This window comes from Adiantum capillus-veneris, chromosome 22 (assembly GCF_014529385.1).
Source record: "Adiantum capillus-veneris isolate H3 chromosome 22, ASM1452938v2, whole genome shotgun sequence".
Classification (NCBI taxonomy): Eukaryota; Viridiplantae; Streptophyta; class Polypodiopsida; order Polypodiales; family Pteridaceae; genus Adiantum; species Adiantum capillus-veneris.
Genome location: NC_140952.1, coordinates 145,775,827 through 145,802,586, shown reverse-complemented (window position 1 = coordinate 145,802,586; position 26,760 = coordinate 145,775,827). Strand labels below are relative to the sequence as shown.

At 44.1% G+C, this 26,760-nt stretch overlaps 1 protein-coding gene across 1 annotated transcript in view; it reads left to right on the top strand.

Moving 5' to 3' along the window:
- LOC147430378 (uncharacterized) overlaps nucleotides 1-26,292 on the top strand; it is a 66,956-nt gene extending 40,664 nt beyond the window's left edge. The window contains exons 12-13 of the mRNA XM_086494840.1: nucleotides 25,554-25,648; nucleotides 25,724-26,292. Of these exons, the coding sequence (XP_086350966.1) occupies nucleotides 25,554-25,648; nucleotides 25,724-25,906 (278 nt within the window). The 3' untranslated portion in view covers nucleotides 25,907-26,292. The remainder of the gene's footprint in view (nucleotides 1-25,553; nucleotides 25,649-25,723) is intronic.
- Nucleotides 26,293-26,760: the final 468 nt, after the last annotated feature.

Below are 26,760 nucleotides of genomic sequence, written 5' to 3'. Positions count from 1 at the left end.
TTGTTATTCTTGGCAAGGAACATTTGGTATGTATGCTCAATAGAAGCTTGTATGGGCTGAAACAATTATATCATGTAGACAATGGTACAAGAAGTTTGATCGCTTCATGCTTAAACATGGTTACAAAAGAAGCCATGTAGACCATTGTTTGTATACCAAACGTGATGAGGATGGCAACCCTATCATTCTTGTGCTCTATGTGGACGATATGTTGATAGCTGCAAAGAGAAGAAGCACTGTTGATGCTCTTAAAGGGTAGCTGAAATTTGCATTTTCAATGAAAGACCTTGGGGCAACTGAACATATACTTGGAGTGCGTGTTACAAGGCAAAGAGACAAGCGCCTATTGTACTTGTTGCAAGAAAAGTACATTGAAAAGGTGCTGGACAGATTTAACATGGCCGAAGCAAAGCCTCTTGGCGTGTCATTACAGCCATATGTCAAGATCTCCAAGGATGATTGTCCCAAGTCAAAGGAAGAAGCCAATGACATGCAAAGTGTGCCTTACGCTTCAGCTTGTGGTTCACTTATGTATGCTATGGTTGCTACTAGGCCTGACATAGCCCATGCAGTGGGAGTTGTGAGCCGGTTTATGGCTAATCTAGGTAGGTTGCATTGGGATGCAGTGAAGTCCATTATGAGATACTTGAAAGGGACTAAAAACAAATGCCTCTGCTATGGTAAAGGACCATTGGAGTTGAAGGGATTTTGTGACTCTGACATGGCTGGTGATGTGGATACACGGAAATCCACAAGTGGCTATGTGTTTACTCTTGCAAGGTGCTGTTTCATGGTGTTCTAGATTGCAAAAGATCGTTGCATTGTCTACTACAGAGGTTGAATATATTTCAGCCACTGAGGCTTCTAAAGAAGCTATTTGGTTAGCACGTCTATGCAGTGAGTTTGGTTTGCCTGCCAAGGCACCTATGCTTGGTTGTGATAGCCAGAGTGCCATATGTCTGGCAAAGAATGCCATGTTTCATGCACGCACAAAGCATATTGATGTGCGGTATCACTTCATACGAGAAGTACTTGAGGATGGCTTTATTACATTGGTTAAGGTCCATACATCACAAAATCCAGCAGATGCTCTCAGTAAGTGCTTATCCAAAGCACAACATCACCTATGCATAGAGATGGTGGGAGTCACGTAGCTTAAAGATGCCATTTATGCCTTTAAGTGGGAGGTTGTTGGGTTAAAGGCCCAAATGGCCCCCTTTGTGTATAGTTTTAAAGGTTATTAACCTTTGGCCAAGTTCAATGTGAACTTGGCACATTGAACTTGGCCACTAACTTTAAATTGGTCCTATACATTTTAATAAAGGGAATGTGAGTCAATTTTAACTCACTCACTTATTTCCCATATCGTGTAGTGCTCCTGCTCTCTCTCCCTCTTCGTTCTGCTAGCGCCCACCTCTCTGCTTGCACTCGCCCCTCTCCAAGGTACACACCCTGCACATTTTCTCGTGCTCTTTCACTTGCACACACCGCTTCGTGCTCATTAGTCAATCTAGAATAGGAAGTAATCTGGCACTTTTGTGAGTCTGTTCGCAAACCGTACATGTCCAGACACTTAGATTAGATGCATATCCTCTGGTTGCACACAGCATGACCATCAGATTCTAGTCAGATCCCATCGGTAGCATTTTTACAGTGCATAGGCCTATTTTTCCTATTTTTGATATTTTTCACTTATTATTTTTAAGCGACTTTTGTTGGAAAGTAGGTAGGGCAAATTTACTAAGTTTGTATAAATAGAAACCTAGCGCTAGCACTTTCTGTCAGAAAAGGCAGCAAGAGCTTCGGTTCAACAGACACCTTCTCAGCAGGAACCCCCAGCAAGGCCTAGCGTTTTTGCTACACAGCAGCGAGGCTAGCGTTTTGCATCAAGAACACAGATCAGCCAACGTTTTTGCACTTGCAGATTCCCGACGATAGTAGAACCACAGATCAGCCTAGCGTTTTGCATTTGCAAGACATCCGGCAATAGCAGAACCAGTAAAAGCCCTAGCGTTTTTGCAAGAAGACTTCAAATCAGCCCTAGCGTTTTTGGTTTGCAGATCAGCCCCGGTGTTTTGCAAATTCACTGCGACGGAACATCAAGAACCACAAGCGTTTTCAGTTTTCAGCCTTTAGCACTCGCAGATCAAGTCCCGAACCTCACAGATCTCACCTTCCTGCAGCAAATCCTCGCCGGACGGTCAGATCCAGCGAAGTTCGCAGATTCAGCCCGGGAAACGCAGATTTCAGCATTTGCGTTTTCAGCGCGTCGTCGCCGCATCGTCGCCATTGACATAAGAGTCAGAATTTAGCAGATAAAGATTTTCAGATTTTAGCCCATCTCGTCATCGTCCTCATCGTCGTCGACATCGTCGGCAAGTCCAAGCATTGTAGAGATTTGTGCAATCAATAGTAGACCACTCTTGCCGACGAGAGTGGGGCCTTGGGAGGAGGGTTTTACAACGTCTCTAGTGTCGTATTCTCTTCTCTCTCTATCTCTCAGTCTCATACACTTGCACGCATAGTGTCCATTCACTTTGTTTGTGATCATTGCACTCTCATTAAGAACGGAAGGCTCTCCCTTCCATAAGAACGAAAGGAACCTTGAGCACATTACGGAGCACTCATCTTGAGCAAAGATCAATCATTCATTCCGTATGAATAATGATTAGTCAACACGCATTGTTCGAGTGTTTCATTCGTGGTCGTTTCCTGTATTTTAGTCAGCGTCTTTATGTGATCCCTTTTCACAGGCATGCCATATTGTTCGATGAGCATAATTCACTCATGAATGAGCACGGATGTATGTGGATTTCTCATGAAAAACTGAAAAGTATGCATTCAAGAAAGTCACATTCCATGTCTCTTCCTTGGCATGACAGAGTCGTAGAAAGAGCACAAGAAAGATTGAGCATCAAGCATCGGCGTGTCCATTGCGATTTTCCACAGTTGATTGATTTAGATGATAAAGGAAAGATTCGATTTCATTGTTTGCGTGTGTTTGATGAACGGTTTGGCACTCTTTGCATTGCACGCACAGTTTTTTGAAAGGAATAGTATTTTTCCAATCACTTTACATGGAATGGGTATGTTCATGTTTTTGTGTTGGAAGTGGTTTCAGGAATTTTCATCCTCGGAATTTCTTGAAGAAGGTAGACGCATGACTATAGACGAAGTTGAAGCATGGAAGGAGCCACAGATGACTTTGTGTCGCTTTCGGCGCGGCCCAAAGAAGTAAGCGTTGCAGACCTTTATGAAGTTCAAGTACCGCACGACCCACACATTCGAGTGGGCCGGGGAAGAGTCTCTTCCAGGATTCCGGATGCTATTGGCGATCTCCCTCGATGCCATACAGTTCGGTACCAATACCTCACTTTGAAAAGGAGGGGATGTCACGTGACACATCCAACCCTATGTGTCCGTGGACAAGCTACAGCATGACCAGGGTTCGGTTCAGTCAAGTTAGTCTAGAATAGGAAGTGATCTGGCACTTTTGTGAGTCTGTTCGCAGACCGTGCATGTCCAGACACTTAGATTAGATGCATATCCTCTCGTTGCGCATAGCATGACCATCAGATTCTAGTCAGATCCCATCAATAGCATTTTTACAGTGCATAGGCCTATTTTCCCTATTTTTGATGTTTTTCACTTATTATTTTTAAGTGACTTTTATTGGAAAGTAGATAGGGCAAATTTACTAAGTTTGTACAAATAGAAACTAGCGCTAGCACTTTCTGGCAGAAGAGGCAGCAAGAGCTTCGGTTGAACAAGCACCTTCTCAGCAGGAGCCCCCAGCAAGGCCTAGCGTTTTTGCTACACAGCAGTGAGGCTAGCGTTTGCATCAAGAACCCAGATCAGCCACCGTTTTGCACTTGCAGATTCCCGGCGATAGTAGAACCACAGATCAGCCTAGTGTTTTGCATTTGCAAGACATCCGGCAATAGCAGAGCTAGCAAAAGCCCTAGCGTTTTTGCAAAAAGACTTCAAATAAGCCCCTAGCGTTTTTGGTTTGCATATCAGCCCCGGTGTTTTGCAAATTTACCGCGATGGAACATCAAGAACCACCAGCGTTTTGTTTTCAGCCTTTAGCACTCGCAGATCAAGTCCCGAACCTCGCAGATCTCACCTTCCCGCAGCAGATCCTCACCGCACGGTCAGATCCAGCGAAGTTCGCAGATTCAGCCTGGGAAACGCAGATTTCAGCATCTGCGTTTTCAGCGCATCGTCGTTGCATCGTCGCCATCGACATAAGAGTCAGAATTTAGCAGATAAAGATTTGCAGATTTCAGCCATTAGCATTTTCAGATTTCAGCCCGTCTCGTCATCGTCCTCATCGTCGTCGACATCGTCGGCAAGTCCAAGCATTGTAGAGATTTTTGCAATCAATAGTAGACCACTCTCACCGACGAGAGTGGGGCCTTCGGAGGAGGGTTTTACAACGTCTTTGGTGTCGTATTCTCTTCTCTCTCTATCTCTCAGTCCCATACACTTGCACGCACAGTGTCCATTCACTTTGTTTGTGATCATTGCACTCTCTCATTAAGAACGGAAGGCTCTCCCTTCCATAAGAACAAAAGGAACCTTGAGCACATTACGAAGCACTCATCGTGAGCAAAGTTCAAACATTCATTCCGCTGCACCTTACGAGAGGACTCGTCTACAGACAGTTCAGACTGCGATGATGGAAACTTTTATGCGAACAAGAAGAATTTTTATAAAGCCAGCCAGTATGACTTTTTGGAAGATAAAAGCAAGAAAGTCCGAGAGTTTAAGGAAGGTGGACAGTCCATCAAATTTGACACTTTTTCAGGATACAAAGATGCTTCGAAGGCTTTGTCTTTTATACAACAGTTTGACATCGCTTTCGCGGGAGGACGCTACTCAGAGCACTCCAAGATTCGGAGAGCTACCTCTTATTTTACGGGGAATGCTGGAACTTGGTGGTCCACGCTTCTTTTAAACAAGACTGCGCCAGTTAAATGGCTGAAATTTAAGAAGCTTTTTATTACTTCTTGGCTGACGCAAGAGTATGAACGCGATATACACGCTGCTTGGAACCGTCTTCGGATGGCCAAGATATAGTGGATGCTTATTGCGAGAGATTCTGGAGCTCTTTTCTACCCGCCTCTTCATTCAAGAAGATCTCATTCAGAGAATAGATTGAGCGGTTTACCTTGGGTCTACCTACAGAGATCCGAGATCACTGCTTGGAAGAGAAGTCAGCTTCTATTCAGGAGTTGATGAGTCATGCGAAGCGGGGTTTTGCCATTCACTCTTGTAGTCTGACCTACCCCATCGATGAGGTCATGACACAACGAGTCGAACAGACTTCAGCGAATGAAAGTAGAAAGAGAAAGAGCAACCCAAAAAAGAAGGATGCACAACCCAAGCTTACTCCTGAGGAGAGAGCTCGCTTCATCAGGGAGGGGAAGTGTTTTGGATGCGGGGAACATGGGCATATCTCCGCGAAGTGCCCTAACAAGGCACCGAATGAACAAGATGAAGAAAGCCCAGAAAGTTCTAAAGCAGCTGAGAGACGTGGCAGAAAAGGCAAATAAAAAGCAGAACTGGTAGCACATGGCGTGGGACCTGCACCTAATCAAATGAATGAAAGTACAAACTTTGCCACTTTTGGGGCAAAATGAAGGATCGGGAAGCTCTTTTGAAGGAGCCAAGGCCAACTTCTTTTCACTTGAAATTGGCGGCTCGATTTAAAATTACACAGGACAGACTGATGCCACATGCGGAGGTAGTTCGACTGGCACCCGGATACGGGATGTTGCCATTACACCGAGCATTGGCAAACTTCGTTTGCAATGACAAGGGTGTTTAGGGCATGCGAGTGACGTTCTACTCAGAATTCCTTGGTACCACAAGAACTATGCCGTGGTTGACTACCGGACCAAGAAAGCGACTTTGACAAATGAAGGGCTCAGAGATTGTACTTGATGAACTTCAGTTTCTTTACTCATTCTTTTGGGAGAGAAGTGAACGATGGATAAATGTTGAATATGTTTTGACCTGAACAAAAGAACGCCAAGATTTTTCTCCACACTCATGCCAATTGCTTTTTAGAGGGCCTAAAGATCATACCATTGATTTGATACCTGGAAGCACGCCACCGAACCGGCCATCTTATCGTGTGAGCCGAGCACTGAATGAAGAGATTATGAACCAAGTGAAAGACCTCTTGGAAAAGGGTCTTGTCCAGCCTAGTACTTCACCGTATTGCTCTCCAGTGTAGTTGGTTTTGAAGAAAGACGGATCTTGGAGAACAAATTTCCGATTCCTAGGATCGATGATATACTCGACAGATCACAGGGACCTCGTGCTTTAGCAGGATTGCTCTAAAGAGTGGATAACATCAGATCAGAATCGCGCGGGGAGACGTCTACAAGACAACTTTCCGGACGACTTTTGGGTTATTTGAGTTTTTGGTAATGCCTTTTGGCTTAACCAATGCTCTTGCGACATTTAACCGGATGATGGACAAGATTTTCCGAAGTACAGACTATTTGTTGGCACTTTCTTTGATGATATCATTGTATTCTCCAAGAATGAGGCAGAACACAGAGATCATCTGCTTCAGAGATACACTTTTTGGGACACTTTGTTTCAGTAGCAGGAGTGCAAATGGATCCGGCCAAGATAGACACGATCCGTGATTGGCCCGATTTGAAGAATGTCCATGAAGTTGGAAGCTTCTTGGGACTGTGTTCGTACCGGTTCATTCGAAAGTTTGCAGAGGTTGCTTTCCCTTTGCAAATCTTGACACAGAAAGGAGTCCCTTTCTCGTGGGGATCCACAGAGGTGACTGCCTTTCAAACATTGAAAGAGAAATTGACTACAGGATCAGTTTTGACTTTGCCAGACTCGCAGAAGTCATTTGAAGTATATTGTGAGGCTTGTGGTTGTAGTATGGGTGCAGTCTTAATGCAAGAAGGCAACGTCATTGCTTACGAGAGCCGATTGTTCTCAAGGCGGGAGATGACAGCACAGATTTATGAGAAAGAGCTTTTGGCGGTTATCCATGCTCTTACTCAGTGGCGGCATTACCTGCTGGGAGCGGATTTTACCGTCTTTACAGACCATCAGAGTTTGCGCTACTTTTTGTCCAAACTCTACTTCTTGTTACAGAAGTAGCTATCGAAAAAGCAGATGCGGGGGGCGAACATCTTGTCATAGTTTCACTTCCAGATTGTCCATGTGCAAGGACATAAGAATGTGGTGGCAGATGCTTTGTCTCAAAACCGTTGGTTCTGGCTATTTCCGCGATACATCATAGGAGCTTCGAGGATATGGTCGACCAGTATACCATAGATGCAGATTTTGCAGACGTTTTCACACGGATACAGGATGGGAAGACAGTAGCATGATACTCCGTTCGGGAAGGCTACTTGATGAGAAAAACCATGTTGTGTGTTACACAGCCATTGAGGGAAAAGGTTATGATTGAATGTCATTGTCCACCTTTTACGGGTCACCGCGGCATTGCTACCACCATGAAAGGGGAAGAGAGATACTTCTTTTGGCTGAGACTCAAAAAGATTGTGGAAGAGTTTGTGCGCAGTTGCTTAGTATGCCAAAAGGTCAAGTTTGACAGGCATAAAGCACAGGGATTGTTACAGCCTTTACCCATACCCATCCGCCCCTGGGAAAGTATTGCAATGGATTTCATTTTTGATCTCCCGAGAACACAGAGTGGTCACAATGGTATCTGGACTGTTATTGACAGATTTAGCAAGCAGGCTGATTTCATTCAAGTGAAGAAAACAGTTAAGCCGGATCACTTAGCGAAACTGTTTGTGGCCCAGATCTTTAGATTACATGGCATGCCTGAGACGATTGTCTCCGACAGAGACCCCAGATTTACTAGTTTGTTTTGGAAGGCAATTTGGGAGAACATTGGCATGCGGTTGCAGTTCTCGTCATCGTTCCACCCGTAGACTGATGGGCAATGTGAGATTGCAAATTCAGTGGTTCTAGATTTATTGAAGTCTTATATCTCAGATCAGAAGACTCAATGGGAAAAGTACCTACCTTTGGTGGAATTTGCCTACAATAACACGATACACTCTTCGACGGGGAAGACGCCATTTGAGGTTGTTGAAGGTGCTGTGAAGGTTCCACCCTTCCTAAGCACGAAAGATAAGATTTTTGAAGCGGATGAATATACGCGAGACTTAGATACGGCTTTTGCCAAGGTTCGTGAGACTTTGCAGAAGTCTCAAGAACGACAGAAAAAGACAGTAGATCGCCATGGTCGCGACTTGAAATTGAAGGAGGATGATTGGGTGCTCTTACGTTTTGAGAAGGCACGTCTAAGAAAGAAAAAGGGAAAGGAGAGGCTTTTTCCAAAGCTTAGTATGCGATACTACGGACCTTTCCATATCACTGAAAAGATAAATGATGTCTCCTTCCGACTGAAACTGCGTGAAACTTGGAGGATTCACAATGCATTTCATGTGAGTCTCTTGAAACCTTTTAAGGGTGATGTGCCTGATGATGGGGAGCCTGATGAGCAACCCAAAGTGGAAGAAAACGTGGAGATCCTTGTTCCTGAACAAATTTTGACACATACGGATACGAAGAATAAAGGTAAAGTCCGAAGGCGGTTCTTGGTTAAGTTCAAGAACTATTTTGCATTGGATGTGAAGTGGATGGAGGAGGAGGACCTAGCAGATACTCCTGAGATTGTGAAACTTTACCTCGATGTTTTTGGTTTAGCATAGTCTACTCCAAATGGAACCCAGAATTCAGCTTGGCCGGAGATCTGGTGCAGTGGGATGCACAAGAGGGGAGTCACTCCGCTCCTTTGTCAACAGATGCCTCGATTTTGATACTAAAGTCACTGATATCTCTTTGAGCTTCAGGGATAGTGAGAGCTGACAGTATTCTGCTGGATGACTTTATGAAATGGAATTCCTGATTATGATACTGATTTGTTCTTGACTTCTTTTGAGTGTAGGAACTGATAGACGAAATGACTGCAGCATTTTGGTCTGATTGATCTCGAATAGACATGGTTGCAATAGGGGTTAGTCAATCGGACATCGATAAGGTTCCCATTGGATCTAGATGCGATTGCTAGCTACATTGCCGATAAATCATGGTCTAAGATCCGAATGAATGTTGAATGTCATGTGATGTCCTATGATGTCGTGTGATGTGACTGTTGATTGGTACATGTGCTAGATGTGTTCCTAGTACGTAGCTACTAACAGTCAGTGTCTGCGAAGACGGTTTATGGCCTCTGTCTGTTTTGCAGGCGTAATCGAGAGCGATTACAATGCTTTCAAGAGGGGGGTATGTCACAAAGTGATGACGTGTCTGCCCGAGAGCATGCGGGAAACCCTAGCCTTGGCTGTTGCTGAAAACCCTAATTCTGCAAACCCTAACCCTAAAACCTGCAAACCCTAAAATCTGCCAAAAACCCTAACCCTAAATCCTAACCCTAACCCTAGCAACAAGAGAAATTTCCATGAAATGCGTTGGCATGATGACGTGGTAGAATTCAGATTTTACGGCGGATTTTTAGCTTTTAAGCGACGGCAATTTTGCTTTTTCTCTACGCATTGAACATGAGAGAGAGAGAGAGAGAGAGAGAGAGAGAGAGAGAGAGAGAGAGAGAGAGAGAGAGAGAGAGAAATTCCCTTGCTTTATTTTGTAAAAACTCAAGTGAGTTTGTGAGAGAAAAAGAGAGTTTGCTTTTGGAACTGAAGCTTTTGGGGCTCTGCTTTTGGGCATCCCTTGTAAAGTTTAAATTAGCGGTTTGAGCTCACTCTGCAGGGCATCTGGACGCAGAGTCTGAGAGTGAAACCCTAACCGCTCTCTTGTACTTTGATCATTGATTAATACATAAAGAAATACCGAAAGGGACGCCAGTCTTTGGGGCCAATATCTCTAGGCACGGAACTCCGCCGGGCTAGTGCAAATCTATTGTGATCTGTGAATTGTTTTGAAGTGGTTATTTGGTGCTGTCGTGGTTGATTCTTGACTTGCAGTATCCAAGTCTGTTACAGAAACTACCATTCACACTGGCCATACAATGTCCAACCATTTGCAACTTCAAAAAGAGGGTCTCAAAAATTAAACAAAAATCATTGGAAAGAAACCAACAACTAAGGTTAGCAGTTGCCACGTCCTCGTGACATAGTTAACAATTGCCAGGTCCTTGTGACGGGTCCCAAAAGCTGGCGCTAGGACAGCCAACGCAAAGCGCAGAAATCCGTACAAGTGCCATGTCAATAGCCAGTGCAAATCGTGGAACGTCCGTGTAGCATTGCCACGTCAACACCTCCACGCGATTTGGGGTCCTAGCTCTATTTTCATCCTCTTGTGTCCCCTTAGGTCCTATCAGACAAGGTCCTATAAGTTGAAACAACTTATAAAGTCTTTGGTGGTTAAATTTAAGCCTCTCGGCTAGGCTTTGCAAGTTGGTAATACTTCTTTTGCATCTTTCAGTAGGGCTCTGACCCGTCTTTGTCCGGAGTCTGTCCTTTAGGTCATACCACGTCATCACTTTGTGACATGTACTCTCGAAAATCATGTCCATTATCCTATTGAACGTTGCACGTTATAGGAGCATTTGTGAGCCCAAAAGACATCACCAAATATTCATATTCCAAAGGACGTCGTGAATTCGGTCTTGTATACATCTCCATGAGCGATCTTAATGTGATCATAGCCACTTTTCAGGTCGATTCTACTAAAACACGTAGAACCCTTTAGTCTGTCAAGTATATCATCAATCCTGAGTATTGGAAACCTATTCTTGATGGTGATTTTGTTGAAAGCTTTCATCCAGCAGTTTGGCATAGCCTTCTATGGAGGGCATTACTTAGAGCACTCCAAGATCAAGAGGGTTGCATCTTTTCTAAAAGGAAATGCTCGAACATGGTGGTCCACTCTTCTTTTGAGGAAAGAAGCCCCAGTCAAGTGGTTGAAAGAACTCGTCAAGTGGTTGAAAGAACTCGGTCTTGTATACATCTCCATGAGTGATCTTAATATGATCATAGCCACTTTTCAGGTCGATTCTACTAAAACACGTAGCCCCAAGAAAGAACTTGGTCTTGTATACATCTCCATGAGCGATCTTAATCTGATCATAGCCACTTTTCAGGTCGATTGTACTAAAACACGTAGAACCTTGTAGTCTGTCAAGTATATTATCAATCCTCAGTATTGGAAACCTGTTCTTGATGGTGATTTTGTTGAGAGCTTTCATCCAGCAGTTTGACATAGCCTTCTTTGGAGGGCATTACTTAAGAGCACTCCAAGATCAGGAGGGTTGCATCTTTTCTAAAAGGAAATGCTCGAACATGGTGGTCCACTCTTCTTCTGAGGAAAGAAGCCCCAGTCAAGTGGTTGAAATTCAAACGGCTCTTTATTTCTTCTTGGTTGACCCGGAGTACGAACGGGATTTAAGAACCGCTTGGAACCGTCTTCGGATGACCAAGGGAGATTCTTTGGACGCATATTGCGAGAGGTTTTGGGACTCTTTTCTACCGACCTCTTCATTTAAGAAGGTCACCTTTAAGGAACAGATTGAGCGGTTTTGCTGCAGACTCCCTACAGAGATCCGAGATTACTACCTTGAACAAAAGTCGAACTCTATTCAAGAATTAATGGGTCATGCAAAACGGGGGTTCTCGATACATTTGGGAAATTTGACCTACCCCACTGATGAAATCTTGACTCAAAGGACTAGACAGACTTCGAACAATGAAAATAGAGAGTAACAAACTTGGACACTCCAAGTCAAGAATCTACCGCGACAACACCAAATAACCACTTCAAAACAGTTCACAATTCACAATTGATTCACACTGGCCCGGCGAAGTTCCTTGCCTAGAGATATTGGCCCCAAAGACTGGTGCCCCTTTCAATATTTCTTTTTGTATTAATCTGAGTTCAAATTACAGAGTGCGGGTAGGCGCTCACACTCAGACTCTGCGTCCAGATGCTCTAAGTTGTGAGTGGCCTACCCACTTATTTAAAGAGTACAAGGGATGCCAAAAGCAGAGCCCCAAAAGCTGAAAATCAAAAGCTTAAAAGCTTTGCAAAAATAAAGCAGTTTCTCTCTCTTGCTAAAATAAAGCAAAGAGGCTTTTCTCTTTCTCTCTCTCTCTCTTGCTTAGTCAAATAAAAGCAAAGAGGTTCCCTCTTTCTCTCTCAACAATTGCGTGGAAAAAAAGCATGGCTCAAAAACTGTCAAAAAGCTGCCGGTGCAATTCACGCCGCAAATCACGGAGATCCATACAACTGCCACGTGTCAACTGCCACGTCAGCAAAAATTCGGGATTAGGGTTAGGGCAGAATTAGAGTTTCTAATTTTAGGGTTAGGGTTTCAGCAAAATTAGGGTTTCAGATTTTTAGGGTTAGGGTTTCAGCAGAGCGGGCAGCCACGTCATCACTTTGTGACATACCCCCCTCTTGAAAGCATTGTAGTCGCCCTCAATTATGCGTGCAAAACAGACAGAGGCCATGAACCGTCTTAGCAGACACTAACTGTTAGTACCTACGGGAACACACATCTAACACATGTACCAATCGACAGTCACATCATATGTTATCACAGAACATCAGTCGACATCACATGACATTCAACATTCATTCGGATCTTAGACCATGATTTATCGGCAATGTAGCTAGCAATCGCATCTAGATCCAATCGGGACCTCATAGATGTCCGATTGACTAACCCCTATTGCAACCATGTCTATTCAAGATCAATTAGACCAAAATGCTACAGTCACTTCGTCTATCAGTTCCTGCACATAAAAACAAGTCAAGAACAAATCAGTTTCCTATTCTGGAATTCCATTTCATAAAGTCATACAGCAAAATACTGTCAGCTCTCAGTATCCTTGAAGCTCAAAGAGACATCAGTAACTTTAGTATCAAAATCGAGGCATCTATTGACAAAGGAGCGGAGTGACTCCCCTCTTGTGCATCCCACTGCACCAGATCTCCGGCCAAGCTGAATTCTGGGTTCCATTTGGAGTAGACTATGCTAAACCAAAAGCTTCGAGGTAAAGTTTCACAATCTGTTGAATATATGCTAGGTTATCCTCCTCCATCCACTTCACATCCAATGCAAGATAGTTCTTGAACTTAACCAAGAACCGCCTTCGGACTTTACCTTTATTCTTTGTGTCCTTATGTGCCAAAATCTGTTCAGGAACAAGGATCTCCTCGTTTTCCTCCACTTCGGGTTGCTCATCGGGCTCCCCATCGTTAGGCACATCACCTTTACAAGGTTTCAAGAGACTCACATGAAATGCATTGTGAATCCTCCAAGCATCAAGCAGTTTCAGTCGGAAGGAGACATCATTGATCTTTTCAGAGATCTGGAAAGGTCCGTAGTATCGCATACTAAGCTTTGGAAAAAGCCTCTCCTTTCCCTTTTTCTTTCTTAGGCGTGCCTTCTCGAAACGTAAGAGCACCCAATCATCCTCCTTCAATTTCAAATCACAACGATGGCGATCCGTTGCCTTTTTCTGTTGTTCTTGAGATTTCTGCAAAGCCTCGTGGACCTTGGCAAAAGCCGTGTCTAAGTCACGCGTATGCTCATCCGCTTCAAAAATCTTATTTTTCGTGCTTAGGAAGGGTGGAACCTTCGTAGCACCTTCAACGATCTCAAATGGCGCCTTCCACGTGTATCATGTTATTGTAGGCAAATTACACCAAAGGTAGATACTTTTCCCATTGAGTCTTCTGATCCGAGATATAAGACTTCAGTAAATCTAAAACCACTAAATTGGCAATCATAGATTGCCCGTCAGTCTGCGGGTGGAAAGATGAAGAGAATTGCAACCGCGTGCCAATGTTCTCTCAAATTGCCTTGCAAAACAAACTCGTAAATCTGGGGTCCCTGCCGGAGACAATCGTCTCAGGCATGCCATGTAATCTGAAAATCTGTGCCACAAACAGTCTCGCTAAGTGATCCGGCTTGACTGTTTTCTTCGCTGGAATGAAATGAGCCTGCTTGCTATATCTATGAATAACAGTCTAGATACCATCGTGACCACTTTGTGTTCTCGGGAGATCACAAATGAAATCCAATGCAATACTTTCCCATGGGCGGGTGGGTATGGGCAAAGGTTGTAACAATCCCTGTGCTTTATGCCTGTCAAACTTGACCTTCTGGCATACCAAGCAACTGCTCATAAACTCTTCCACATCCTTTTTAAGTCTCGGCCAAAAGAAGTATCTCTCTACCCCGTTCATGGTGGTAGCAATGCCACGGTGACCCGTAAAACGTGGACAGTGGCATTCGGTCATAACATTTTCCCTCAATGGTTGTGTAACGCACAACATGGTTTTTCTGATCAAGTAGCCATCCCGAATGGAATATCCAGCTACTGTCTCCCTATCCCATATCCGTGTGAAAACGTCTGCAAAATCCGTATCCGTGGCATATTGGTTGACCATATCCTCGAAGCTCCTATAATGTATCTCGAAGCTCCTATAATGTATCGTGGAAATAGCCAGAACCAACGGCTTCCGAGACAAAGCATCTGCCACCACATTCTTCTATCCCTGAACATGGACAATCTGGAAGTGAAACTGTGACAAGATGTTCGCCCACCACATGTGCTTTTCCGATAGCTGCTTCTGTGACAAGAAGTAGCGCAAACTCTGATGGTCTCTAAAGACAGTAAAATCCGCTCCGAGTAGGTAATGCCGCTACTGAGTAAGAGCATGGATAACCGCCAAAAGCTCTTTCTCATAAATTTGTGTTGTCATTTCCGGCCTTGAGAACAATCGGCTCTCGTAAGCAATGACATGGCCTTCTTGCATTAAGACCGCACCTAGACTATGACCACAAGCATCACAATAAACTTCAAATGACTTCTGCAAGTCCGGCAAAGTCAAAACTGGTCCCGTAGTCAATTTCTCTTTCAATGTCTGTAAGGCAGTTGCTCTGTGGGTTCCCACAAAAGGGACTCCTTTCTGTGTCAAGATATGCAAAGGGGAAGCAACCTTTGCAAACTTTCGAATGAACCGCCTGTAGGCTTTAGTACGAACACAATCCCAAGAAGCTTCTAATTTCATAGACATTCTTTAAATCGGGCCAATCACGGATAGTCTCTATCTTGGTCGGATCCATTTTCACTCCTGCTGCTGACACAATGTGTCCCAAAAAGTGTATCTTTGGTAGGAAAAATTCACTTTTCTTCGCATCAATCACTAACTTGTGATATTGTAATGCCTGAAAAACCTGAAGCAGATAATCTATATTCTGCCTCATTCTTGGAGAAAACAATGATATCGTCAAAGAAGTGCCAACAAATAGCGTGTACTCTCGAAAAATCCAGTCGATCATCCGGTTAAATGTCGCAGGAGCATTGGTTAAGCCAAAAGGAAACACCAAAAACTCAAATAACCCAAAAGTCATCCGAAATGCTGTCTTGTTGACGTCTCCTGGCGCAATTCTGATTTGATGATATCCACTCTTCAAGTCAATCCTGCTAAAGCACGAGGATCCCTGTAATCTGTCGAGTATATCATCGATCCTAGGAATCGGAAATTTGTTTTTGATGGTAATTTTGTTGAGAGCTCTATAGTCGATGCACATTCTCCAAGATCCGTCTTTCTTCAAAACCAACAACACTAGAGAGCAATACGGTGAAGTACTAGGCTGGACAAGACCCTTTTCCAAGAGGTCTTTCACTTAGTTCATAATCTCTTCGTTCTGTGCTCGGCTCACACAATAAGGTGGCTGGTTCGGTGGTGTGCTTCCAGGAATCAGATCAATAGTACGATCTTCAGGACGAGCAGGTGGTAACTCGCCTGGCAAGCCCTCTGAGAAGCAATCGGCATGAGAGTAGAGAAAATCTTGGCGTTCTTTATCAAGTTTAGACATATTTGTCCTATCCTCATCACTCAACTCTTTCATAAAGATCGGAAAAACAAACAGACTAGATTTTATTAATTTGGAAATAGCCGAAGCCGATACAATAGGGACAGACTCGCCCTTCAGTTTAATGTCAAGTACAATGGTTCTGCCCTTCTCTGTACTCAATGTCGCTTTCCTCGCCCGATAGTCGACCACGGCGTTGTTCTTATGGTACCAGCGAATTCCCAAGAGAACATCACAACCTTCCAAAGGTATTATGTAAAAGTCCTCATGCCCCAAATACCCCTGACAATGCAACTGAAGTTTGCCAATGATAGGTGTAATGGCTACGTCCCTGTCGGGTGCCGCTAGAACTGCCTCCGCAAGTGGTCCCATCCGATTGGGAGTGATCTCGAGCCGCGCCGCCAATTCCGGTGAAATGAAGTTGGCCTTGGCTCCTCCATCAAAGAAGATCAGGGCCTCTTGGTCTTTCACTTTGTCCCAAGCTCGGCAAAGTTCTGTAATCTCGTCCATCGTGCTGGGATAGGTACCCACGCAATCTGGAACCAGTCCTGTTTTCATCTTGCCTTTTCTTCCACGTTCCTCAGCTGCTATCGAACTCTCAGGCCTTTCGTAGTCCTTGTCATTCTGTCCTTTCTGTGCCTTTTTAGGGCACTTTGCGGAGATATGTCCAGTTTCCCCGCATCCAAAGTACTTTCCTATCCTGATGAAGCGAGCCCGCTCTTGAGGAGTAAGCTTGGGTCGTGCATCCTTCTTTTCTGGGTTGCTCTTTCTCTTTCTACTTTCATTTGCTGAAGTCTGTTCGGCTCTTTGTGTCATGACCTCATCGGTGGGGTGGGTTAGACTGCCAGAGTGAATGGAAAAACCCCGTTACGCATGACTCATCAACTCCTGAATAGAAGCTGACTTCTGTTCCAAGCAGTGATCTCGGATCTCTGTAGGTAGACCCAAGGTAAATCGCTCAATCTGTTCTCGGAACGAGATCTTCTTGAATGAAGAGGCGGGTAGAAAAGAGCTCCAGAATCTCTCGCAATAAGCGTCCACTGTATCTTTCTTGGTCATCCGAAGATGGTTCCAAGCAGCTCGTTATCACGTTCATACTCTCGAGTCAGCCAAGAAGAAATAAAAAGCTTCTTAAATTTCAGCCATTTAACTGGCGCAGTCTTGTTGAAAAGAAGCGTGGACCACCAAGTTCGAGCATTCCCCTTAGAGTAAGAGGCAGCTCTCCGAATCTTTGAGTGCTCTGAGTAGCGTCCTCTCGCGAAAGCAATGTCAAACTGCTGTACAAAAGACAAAGCCTTCGAAGTATCTCTATATCTCGAAAACGTGTCAAATTTAATTGATTGTCCACCTTTCTTAAACTCTCGGACTTTCTTGCTTTTATCTTCCAGAAAGTCATATTGGTTGGCTTTATAAAAATTCTCCTTCTTTGCAATCAAGTTGCGATCATCAAAGTCTGAACTGTCTGTAGACGAGTCCTCCGTAGAACTGTCTCTCACTGGGCGAGATTTAGACTTCTTTGCCTTTTTCTTGCGCTTTCCGAAGCGTTGTTTCTTGCTTTGCTTTTTGCCTTTGCGGTCTTCTTTGCTCGAGTCAGATGAGCTAGAAGAACTGGAAGAAGAAGAAGAAGAAGAACTGGGCACTTCTTCAAATCGAACACGCTTCTTCTGTTTCTTTGCCTTTTCAAATGTCGACTGACGACCCAAATAGCCCGGGAAGTCAGTGCCTTTCTTGTGCTTTTTAGTTTTATTTTGCACGTCAAAAAGCTGAGCAATCCGTGCATCAACCACCTCTTCTAATTCCTTCTCTGAATATTTCTTGTGAGCAGAAGGTTTCTTGAGAGTGGGTTTTGGGGGTGGTGGTGTGGTTTTCTGCCACTGCGCATGCACTTCCTGAAAAGAAGTCTCGCTCATATATTTTGCAAATTTTGGGTCCTTCGCAAAATTGAGCATCATCTTTGTTGCATCGCCGATCAATTGACAACGCTCCATCTCTCGACGCTTCGCCTGAGTAGGCCGAGGCAGGCCATACTCCTTGCCGCAATCTTCGTTGTGATCCCTTGCCGCATCTCCGGATGCAGAGGGAGTCGATTGGTCCTTGCTTGAATCCATAGGTGCCGCGGAAAAAAGGTATTCAGTCGAATACATAATGGGAAGGTAGTAGCGGGATATTCCATTCGAGATGGCTACTTAATGAAGAAAATGATGTTGTGCATTACACAGCCGTTGAGGGAAAAGGTTCTAACCGAATGCCACTGTCCACCATTTACGGGTCATCGCGGCAGTGATACCACCTTGAAAGGTGTGGAACGATACTTCTTTTGACCGAGACTCAAGGACATGGACGATTTTGTACGCAGTTGCTTGGTATGCCAAAAGGTCAAGTTTGATAGGCATAAAGCACATGGAAAGTATTGCTATGGATTTCATTTTTGATCTCCCGAAGACACGGAGTGGGCACGATGGTATCTGGACTGTCATTGACAGATTTAGCAAGTATGCTTATTTCATTCCAGTGAAGAAGACAGTCAAGCCGGATCATTTAGCGAGACTGTTCATTGCCCAATATTCAGATTACATGGCATGCCTGAGACAATTGTCTCTGACAGAGATCTCGATTCACGAGTTTGTTTTGGAAGGCTATTTGGGAGAACATTGGCACACGGTTGCAGTTCTCGTCATCTTTCCACCCGCAGACAAATGGGCAATCTAAGATTGCAAATTTAGTCGTACTGGATTTATGAAGTCTTACATTTTGGATTAGAAGACTCAATGGGGAAAGTTTTTGCCTTTGGTGGAATTTGCCTACAATAACACTATTCACTCTTCGACGGGGAAGGCGCCATTTGAGATTATTGAAGGTGCTCCGAAGGTTCCACCCTTCCTAAGCACAAAAGATAAGATTTTTAAGCCGAATAGTACACGAGGGACTTGGACATTGCTTTTGCAAGGTCCGGGAGGCTTTAGCGAAATCTCAGGAAAGACACAAGAAGGCAGCAGATCGACACCGTCATGATTTGAAATTAAAGGAAGACGATTGGGTGCTCTTACGTTTTGAGAAGGCACGCCTGAGAAAGAACAAAGGAAAGGAGCGGCTTTTTCCAAAGCTTAGCATGAGATACCATGGGCCTTTCCAGATAAAAGAAAAGATAAATGATGTCTCTTTTGGACTGAAGCTGCCCGATACTTGGAGAATTCACAATGCTTTTCATGTGAGTTTTTTGAAGCCTTTTAAAGGAGATGTGCCTGATGATGGGGAGCTAGATGAGCAACCCGAAGTGGAGGTAAGCGAGGATACTCGTTCCAGAACAGATACTGGCACATAAAGATAGAAAGATTAAAGGTAAAGTGATTAGGCGGTTCTTGGTTAAATTCAAGAACTATCCTGCATTGGATGCGAAGTGGATGGAGGAGGAGGACCTAGCAGATACTCCTCAGATTGTGGAAATTTACCTTGAAGCATTCGGTTTAAGCATAGGCTACTCCGATAGAGCCCCGATTTCAGCATGGGCGAATCTAGTGCAGCGGGTTTGCACAAGAGGGGAGTCACTCCGCTCCTTTGTCAACAGATTGCCCCGATTTTTGATATAGAGTCATTGATGTCCCTTTGGGTTTCAGGGATAGTGCTGAGCTGACAATATTCTATTGTATGACTTTATGAACTGGAATTCCCGAAAATGAATATGATACTGATTGAATTGTACTTTTTAGCACTGCTTTTGGGCTATTGCTTTTAAAATTAAAAGATTTTAAAATACATCTTTTGGGGCTCTGCTTATGGGCATCCCTTGTACCAATAAATAAGTGGGCTAGGCCTCACTTCTCAGAGCATCTGGACGCAGAGTCTGAGAGTGAGCACCTACTGACTCTCTTGTACTTTGAACACAGATTAATACAAAAAGAAATACCGAAAGGGGCGCCAGTCTTTGGGGCCAATATCTCTAGGCACGGAACTACGTCGGGCCGTGTCGACTCAAGTGTGAATTGGGAACTGTTTTGAAGTGAATCTCTGTTGTGTCGCGGTAGAATCTTGACTTGGGGTGTCCAAATTTGTTACAACAAGTCCTTCTTTCTTGGGTTACCTGTCACTCTTCAAAAGCATGATTAGGAATTGACACGCCCTAGTGGACTTGGGTTACGTGCGACCGCAACAAGCAAAAAAAAATTATGTGGTTCTTTCCTTGAGTGATAGAGAACACTATCAAAGCTCTGATACCAATGTAAGGTGCAACGGAAATGAATGTTGAACTCTGCTCAAGACGAGTGCTCCGAACTGTGCTCAAGAGTTCTTTTTACTTACGGAAGGGAGAGCCTTCCGTTCCTTTAGTGAGAGAGTGCAAATGATCACAAACAAAGTGAATGACACTGTGAATGAAGGTGCTGAGGCTGAGAGAGAGAGAGAGAGAGAGAGAGAGAGAGAGAGAGAGAGAGAAAAGAATATGACACCAGACTGTTGTCAAACCCTCCTCCAAGGGCCCCACTCTCTATGGCGAGAGAGGTCTATGCTATTGATTGCACAAATTTGGTACAATGGTCTAGATGCAATGGACTTGCCGACGATGTCGACGACAATGATGACGACGATGAGACGGGTTGAAATCTGAAAACGCTAGGGGCTGAAATCTGCAAATCTGCTAACTGCTGAATTCTGACACTATGTCGGCGAGGATGGCGACGACGACGACGCGACGACGATGCGCTGAAAACGCAGATGCTGAAATCTGCGAATAGCGGGCTGAAACTAGAAACGCTGGCTGGTCTGACTGTGCAGCGAGAATCTACTGTGGGAAGGTGAGATCTGCGAGGTTTGGGGCTGCTATTGCAGAATGTAGTACTGAAAATAGAAAACGCTGATGCTAGGGCTGATTCTGTCGCCGGGAATGTGCAAAACGTTGATGTTGATCTGCAAGTTGCAAAAACGCGAGGCTGTGTGGGGATCTGCAAAACGCTAGGCACTTCGCAACTGGAACCACCAAGTGATCTGTAGCAAAAATGCAAAGGCTGATCTGCTGCAGAAAACGTAGATTTCTTGATGGCTGAAAACGCAAGGGAGTTCTGCCGGTCTTGTTGAGAAGGGTTTTGCAAGTTGTAGGACTTCTACTGCCTCTTCTGCTAGCGCTAGGTTTCTATTATAGAGCTTAGCAAATTTGCCCTACCCAGTTTCCGAACAAAGTCAGTTATTAATAATAAGTGAAAAATGGCTAAAATAGGGAAAATGGGTTCTGTGCACTGTAAAATGCTCATGATGGGTATTGACTGTCATGCTGATGATCATGCTGTGTGCAACCAGAGGATATGCAACTACTCTTAAGTGCCTAGACATGCACGGCCTGCGCACAGGTTCACAAAGGTGCCAGAACACTTCCTAAGCTGACGTGAACCCTGGACCTGAAGTAGCTTGTCCACATGCACATAGGGTTAGATGTGCACGTGACAATTTTTTTAAAAAGATTCTTGAGCATGATTTTTTTTAAAAAATTCTTGAGCATGATCATTCACATTATGGACTACTATTTTGATTATGGACCCTATCTTATGTTTGTAGTGATTTCAGTGATACATATTAGACATATTAGGACTCTCACCTCTGATGGTGTTTTATGACATTGATGTTTTGGATCATGGATACTATGAGTCATGGCTCTTGACATTTTGAAATGTCACAAACTTACATGTATCATGTGTGATTGTATCTTGGTTTGACTCATCACACCATGAAGTACTAGGTTCTAGTTTGAAAACAGTCTATGAAGTGGTAAATTGTAAACTTGTAACTAGTAGGTTTACCGTTTCTGTGTTTGAGCATTAAGTTTGAAACCTTTGAATTAGGTCTTATCATTTTTCAATTCTGAATACACCTATGGCCCCTCCTAGACTACTTGTTTTATGAAATACATTGTTTACAAACTGAAAAAAAAAGTGCCCTTAACCATTTCGGCCTCGGGCGAAACTCCGAAACACCAGTTTTTCCGTTTCCGTTTCTCCTGTTTGCATTTCGGGTAGTGACTATGGTTGCATACCCTCTCTTGCACAGTATAGCATTTTAGCCTATAGGCATTACCGCGTGTGAACCGCCTCTTGTGTGCTCTTTATTTATTAAAAGAATTTTTACATTCCCAATTGTGGAGCTGTTTTGATGCTGCTCGACCTAGACCTATAAAGGGGGCCCTTTGAGCGCTAAAGACAACAGAAGATACCGGAGATGCAGTAGCACAAGGCGGTACCCACAGGACCCAGCAAATCCCTAGCGTTTTTCTCAGCACGAATCAGCGTTTGATCAACGCAGTGTCCTCAGCCCAGATCAGCCAGCATTTTCAGCCCTTGATCGCATCAGACTTCAGCCCCTAGCCTCGTCTTGGTTGCAGATTCTAGCCATCGACATCGCTATCGTTTCTGGCATTCAGGCATAGCCTCGTCATCGTCGACACAGAACCCATCAATACCTCGTCATCGATGACACGGAACCCATCAATACCTCATCGTTGTTGTCATCGTCGTCGACATAGAACCCATCAGTACCTTGTCGTCATCGTCATCGTCATCATCGTCCACACAGAACCCATCAATACCTCAGCACCCCTCAATACCCTGTAGTACCTCAGTACCCCGCAGTACTCCTTAGTAGTACCCATCAATACCCCTCAGTACCCAGTACCCTTCAGTATCTCAGTAGTACCCAGCATTAGTAGGCTCGGTACCCATTAGCATTAGCATCTCAGCATTTAGTCATTGTATCAGCGTTGTGCAAGAATAAAAAAAGTACTTGCTCTAGCAATAGAGCAAGGGGGCCCTTGAGGGTTTGGGACTCGACATTCAATGTCGTCACCTTCTCTCTCTCTCTCTCTCTCTCTTTCATTCAATTCAGTTCAGTTCTTTCAAGCGAAGTAAAGTGTTCCTTGTGTTTGTGCGGAGTACTAGATCCAAGCTAAATCCTTAAACACTTCTGCTGCACCTAACATGGGCATTCCCTTTTAGGTAAGATGACGCTCTTCGTACTTTATAATGTTCGAAAAAACGTCCGCCCAAAAAGACAATGTCAAACTGTTGCATGAATGCAAGAGCTCTGTGGGTGTCTTTGTAGCCTGAAGTGCTTGCCACCCTCTTTAAAGTCCTTGGTCTTCCCGCCTTTCTTCTCAAGCTGGTCATACAGGTTCATTTGGTTCCAGTGTCTTCCAAATATTGACTTAACTGAATCGGTACTATCAGAGAACAAGATGTCCTCGTTTCAAAGTGTTTCCGATGCTCTCAAGATTTCTTATGGGATTTTCTCTTATTGGTTCGCTTTTCCTTCTTGCTCCTCTTGCTCTTTTGAATCTTTCTCCGCTTCCAGTGCTTTCCGTCTTCCTCGCTAGAGTCGGAGAGGAGTCGAAGAAAGAGGAACTCTCCGAGCTATCAGAAGGTGAAGATGAACAAAGGTCATTTGCAGAGCGTACACGATTCTTGGATTTGTTGGCTGCCTCAAAAGTAAATTTCCGACCCAAATGCCAGGATAGTCCGCTACGCGACTCTTCTTCCACGGAGAGCTTTTTGTAGTCTTCATTACTTTATTAACCGGTTACTCTACAGCCGTATCAAATTCATCTTGTGAATACAATTTTCGCTTATTTGCACTTGGCTTTGCTTTTTGTTTCATGGCCGATTTGAGAGGTGAGTAAATGGCAACTTGCCATCATGAATGAATATCGTCAAGCGGGTGATTCTTCAGAAATTTTGCATACTGTGGATTTTTGGAGTACTATGGAGCATCTGATTAGCACGAGCTGAAACCTACCCTGTCGAGGTCAGTTGGTGGAGGTGGTCCATACGGTGCTCTCGATTCCTCGGAAAAAGGCTCCAGCTAGGATCTCCGTTTATCTCTTCACTCATGTGAGTAGATGGAATAGTTTCCTCTCTGCCGGATTTAGTGTCAGAATTCATGAGTGCTGCGGAAAAGGGATCGGATCTTTCGTAAAAGAAGAATCATTTGAGCTCTGATACCACTGTAATGGACTTGGACACTCCAAGCCAAACATAGAATGCAACACGTGAGAAATGCAAATAACTAAGAAAAATTTGAGTAGAGAGAGGGAGAGAGAAGAGGAGAGTTCACACGGCACGGCGGAGTTCCCAAATGCACTAGCCCCAAAGACTGGCGCCCATTCTTGGTATTTCTTTTTTATTATGCTTCACAAGGTACAATATCCGAAGGCTCTCCTCCACTATCTCAATGCTCCCAAGCTAATCTGAGGAGAATGAGGCCTTGGTCATACTTATAAAGACCCTTGGCCTATCCCAAAAGAAGTTACATGAAAAGCTTCAGTTCTGAAAGCAGCTGGATCAAAAGCTGGCGCACCAAAAGCCTCATCGCAATCGTAGAAATCCGTACAGCTGCCACGTCATCAACCAACCAATCGCGGAAATTTGTACATCTACCACATCATCAACTTCTACGCAATTTGCAGGTCCTACTTTATTTTAAAGCCCCTCGGCCAAACTCTAATAATTTGGTAGGGTTAGGATTTTAAAACCTAACTCTATTTATCTTTTGGGCACTCGGCCAGAATCAGAAAGTTGGTGAAAACTTCTTCTGTTTCTTCCATTAGGGTTTAGGCCCTCGCCTGCCCGTTAGGCCATGCCACATCATCGATTTGCGAAAACAGAGGGGAGGTGGTGGCAAGGGAGGCGGCACCAAACAAAAAAGACAAAAGTGTTGAAAACAAACCTACTACAAAACAAAAGACTGACATGGGTGTGTGTATATGTATGTGATGGGTGAGGATGTATATAAGCAGTGAGGCCACAAGCAGGCAAACTTAGGATTGCAAAAAATGTCGTCCCTGGTGACAAATGCACGACCACCTTTAGAGATTGGACTCACCAAAGTCAGGACTCAAATTATCAGTCAAAAAGGTTGCAATCAAGACTGTCAACCGGCATTCATTCCTACATCAAACATTGTGAAGGTAAAATGCAGAAAAGTCAGCACAAAGAAAATACACAACGAATTTATACCTATACAAGCAAAGAAAGTCAGCAACTCACTTCTTAACCTGCAATAAAGTTTACTTGTGCTCACTTAACTCCAAGACATGAGTAATTTAGGTATTATTTTGTGAGAACCTTCTAGCTATCATGGGTGGAGTCCTTTAGGTCGGAAATGAAAATGAACCTTTCATTGATGGCATTGAAGGGCCCCCCAAAGCACTGGTTAAGTACACTACACAGAAAGGTGCCATTTGAATGCATTTTTGCAAATGTTGAGTCTAGAGCACTTGTAATATGTAGCTCCCTAAAAGGCAAATAGCAACTGGAATTGAATGGTGTTCTACATCTCAAAGCTTATTTAGGGTGGGTTCAGACTAGGCGGTGGAAGAGAAATGCAAAGGGGCGCGGATGCTCCATGGCGAAATCTGATTGGTTTGAGTTGAGGCACTCTTCCGCCGGGCCCTCCATTTTTCTTCCGACCCCTCCCCCCTCGGAAGAGTTGATGGCCTCCAGGCCCTCTCTCAGCCCCCTTCACTTTTTCGCTTTTCCTCCTCCGCGCTGTTCACACTAGGCGGCGCCAGATTTGCGAAGGAAGGTTTCTTCCACCGGTTCAGTCTGAACCCAGCCTTAATCTCTTTTTCACAAAAAGCGGTAGGCATTGTAAACATGTGACACCATGCAATGTTCGTACATATCAGATAATTTGACATCAACTGTGCCTGCAGGTTCTTATGATTACCTAATGCGAGGAACCACAAGCTTTCCAAACGTATTTATGGCAGGCGATTGGATTGTCAACCGGCATGGCTCATGGTCTCAGGTTGTACTCTTAACGAGAGAGAGAGAGAGAGAGAGAGAGAGAGAGAGTGAGTGAGAGTGAAGCTATGAAGCGCAGGAAAAGGCGTACGTGACCGGACTGGAAGCTGCAAACCGAGTGGTGGAGTATTTTGGGGAGGGCAAGCTGGCCCCCATCATTCCGGTTGAAGCAGACGAGCCCCATGTGCAACAGTTGCGCAGAATCAAGTCTTTTGTCCGCAACTTTCGACAGCACCTTCCCTTTCAAAACTTCTTCCTTTGAGCTCTTATTTTCCACGAATTCTTTTGCGTGGTGGCCATTGCTATAGATCATAACAAGACATGCTAAGATTGACATCAAGCATCGAGCACTAAAGGGAACAACTACAAAGTACATTGGCAAATTGTTAAAAAAGAAGTGCATCTGTATTTGATATATAGACAAGATGATCGAGATTAAACATGTACTAGTGAGAAAAACATGTAGCTAAAGTAAAGTTAAGGAAGCATTGACAAGTAAAAAAATACAAAAAGCTTCAACAGACTATAAAAATTAAATTGCACTACCGACCTGATAATCGTGTATGGATGTCATCCATCTGCGAAAGCCGGAGGACAATGTTTGTGTCAAGCTACATAAAAACAATGTGAATAGTTTATTTAACATTTCATCTTGCAATAAAGCATCACAGAGTGAAAATGCTAAACATAAAGTACATGCCATGTAAAAGTGCCACACAAAAGTATGGCGGAGAGTTGGTATTGTTGTCTCTCCAAAAATTATAAGAAATGCAAATCGTGGCCCGTCTTGTAGGTATTATGTGTTGGACCAAGTAAATGCATAGGCATGGGGAATTGGATGTAGATAACATACCTTTGTTGGCGGTTATAGCATAGCGTACAACCCACCGACATAATGTCAATCCGGTGGATCGAAACTTGGCTAGCGTATGGAAGCGTTGATGCATCAAATGCGACAGATTGAGGACTCTAATGAGAGAGTAGAAGTTAGTGATTAGAGAAAAGAAAATGCAAGAAGAGATGGGAAGCTCTTTGCACACACATCTCGATCCATCACTCAACCCTCATAAGCTCAAGGAAGTGATGTTAATCTCTAACTAATAACTAACATTCACA